The sequence below is a fragment of the Austrofundulus limnaeus genome, unplaced genomic scaffold (assembly GCF_001266775.1).
Source record: "Austrofundulus limnaeus strain Quisiro unplaced genomic scaffold, Austrofundulus_limnaeus-1.0 Scaffold111, whole genome shotgun sequence".
Classification (NCBI taxonomy): Eukaryota; Metazoa; Chordata; class Actinopteri; order Cyprinodontiformes; family Rivulidae; genus Austrofundulus; species Austrofundulus limnaeus.
In genome coordinates, this window is record NW_013952513.1 from 1 (window position 1) to 1310 (window position 1310).

The 1310-nt window shown below is 42.0% G+C and overlaps 1 protein-coding gene across 1 annotated transcript; it reads right to left on the minus strand.

Annotated features, from left to right (window-relative positions):
- Positions 1-275: 275 nt before the first annotated feature.
- On the minus strand, positions 276-857 carry LOC106521542 (zinc phosphodiesterase ELAC protein 2; the record flags this gene model as incomplete). Its single annotated transcript, XM_014014168.1, is given in 2 exon segments — positions 276-639; positions 713-857. Coding segments are annotated over 2 exon segments (373 nt in total), but the record flags the coding sequence as incomplete, so codon positions are not given.
- Positions 858-1310: the final 453 nt, after the last annotated feature.

A 1310-nucleotide genomic window follows, 5' to 3' on the forward strand; every position in this document is an offset into this window, starting at 1 on the left:
GAATAATTTTTGAATTGATAAATTTATAAAATGATAGCTTTTAGTTAAAATATAACTCAAAAAATATAAATAACTTTATTATTTAGTTTATTATCTTAATTAAGAAGAAGAAAACGTCTCTGTTTGAGAAGACACATTGTGGCTTAAACTAAGTTTTAAATGGTTCTGTCTGAAGGAGGGTTTCTGAGACCAAGGTCAAAGACCGGTGGAACGGTTTATTCCACCTCTAGGTGACCACTACATAAACAAAAGTTTCAAAATAAAAGCAGACATGATCCAGTGTTTTGCTTCGTTCTGTTTAATGAAAAACAAACTTTCCTCACAGCTCATTTTGTTTTCTGCACTTAAATAAAAAACAGCAACTAAAACTCTTGTAAATAACAGCTGCAGTCAGGCAGACTTCCTATGGGATCAGCTGAGCTTCAGTCTCTTGGCGTCCTCGCCGGGCGCCACCACCTTGTCAGGTTCTCTCTTTCCTCCTCGCTCGGCCTCAGACAGGCCGGCCTGTTTCGATTCCCATCGTCTGGACCTCAGTTCTGCCTTCAATATCCTCTCCTCCATCATCTCCAGTTCCTCTGCAAACAGGCTCTTCAGGGCCGGGATCAGCTTGGGAAGGGTTTTAAAGTCTGCAAAGCGAAGCTGTAAGCAGAGGGTCTGTGTTCAGTYGGAGCGGGGGTCTGAAGATGGTTTCATGTTTTAAATCAGCTCTTACCTTCATGTGGTCGAAGGATACTCCCACCCGGTTGGGTAGGTCCTCACTGAGGATGGGGATCTTGGGGTAACGTTGGCTGAAGTGGTTCAACATGATGAAGTCTGCGTTCATCTTCATCCCGAYGGCGATGGCCTGAGACGTGGTGCTGTCCCACAGCGAGGGCAATTCAACAACATTAAGAGGGGAATAAAAAGAAAGTTGTTTTCAAAAGTGAAAAAATTTAACATTCAACCGATGTCCCCCATGTCCATTCAGCAGAGACCAACTGTAGTTCTGTTGGATCACAGGTCAAGTGAAGTTCAATTTAAGACCAATTTCATAACAAACACAAATAATGAAAAAATAAAAACCGTCAGAAACTCATGAATCAAAGTATTTTTTGGTTGAAGTATTCAAATATTGCTAATAGTGTCAAGAAACCTGGCTACACCAACCATCCCAAGAGTTGGAATCAGGCCAGCAGAGCCTCCTTTTGACTCCCAACAGAGAGGAGGACAGGACAGGAAAAGGAGCCTCAAGAGGGACCGAGATGCAGGCCAGAGGGAAAGGAAAATCAAGAAGAAGAGAGAACAGGAATAATAATTATTAATTTTGATCA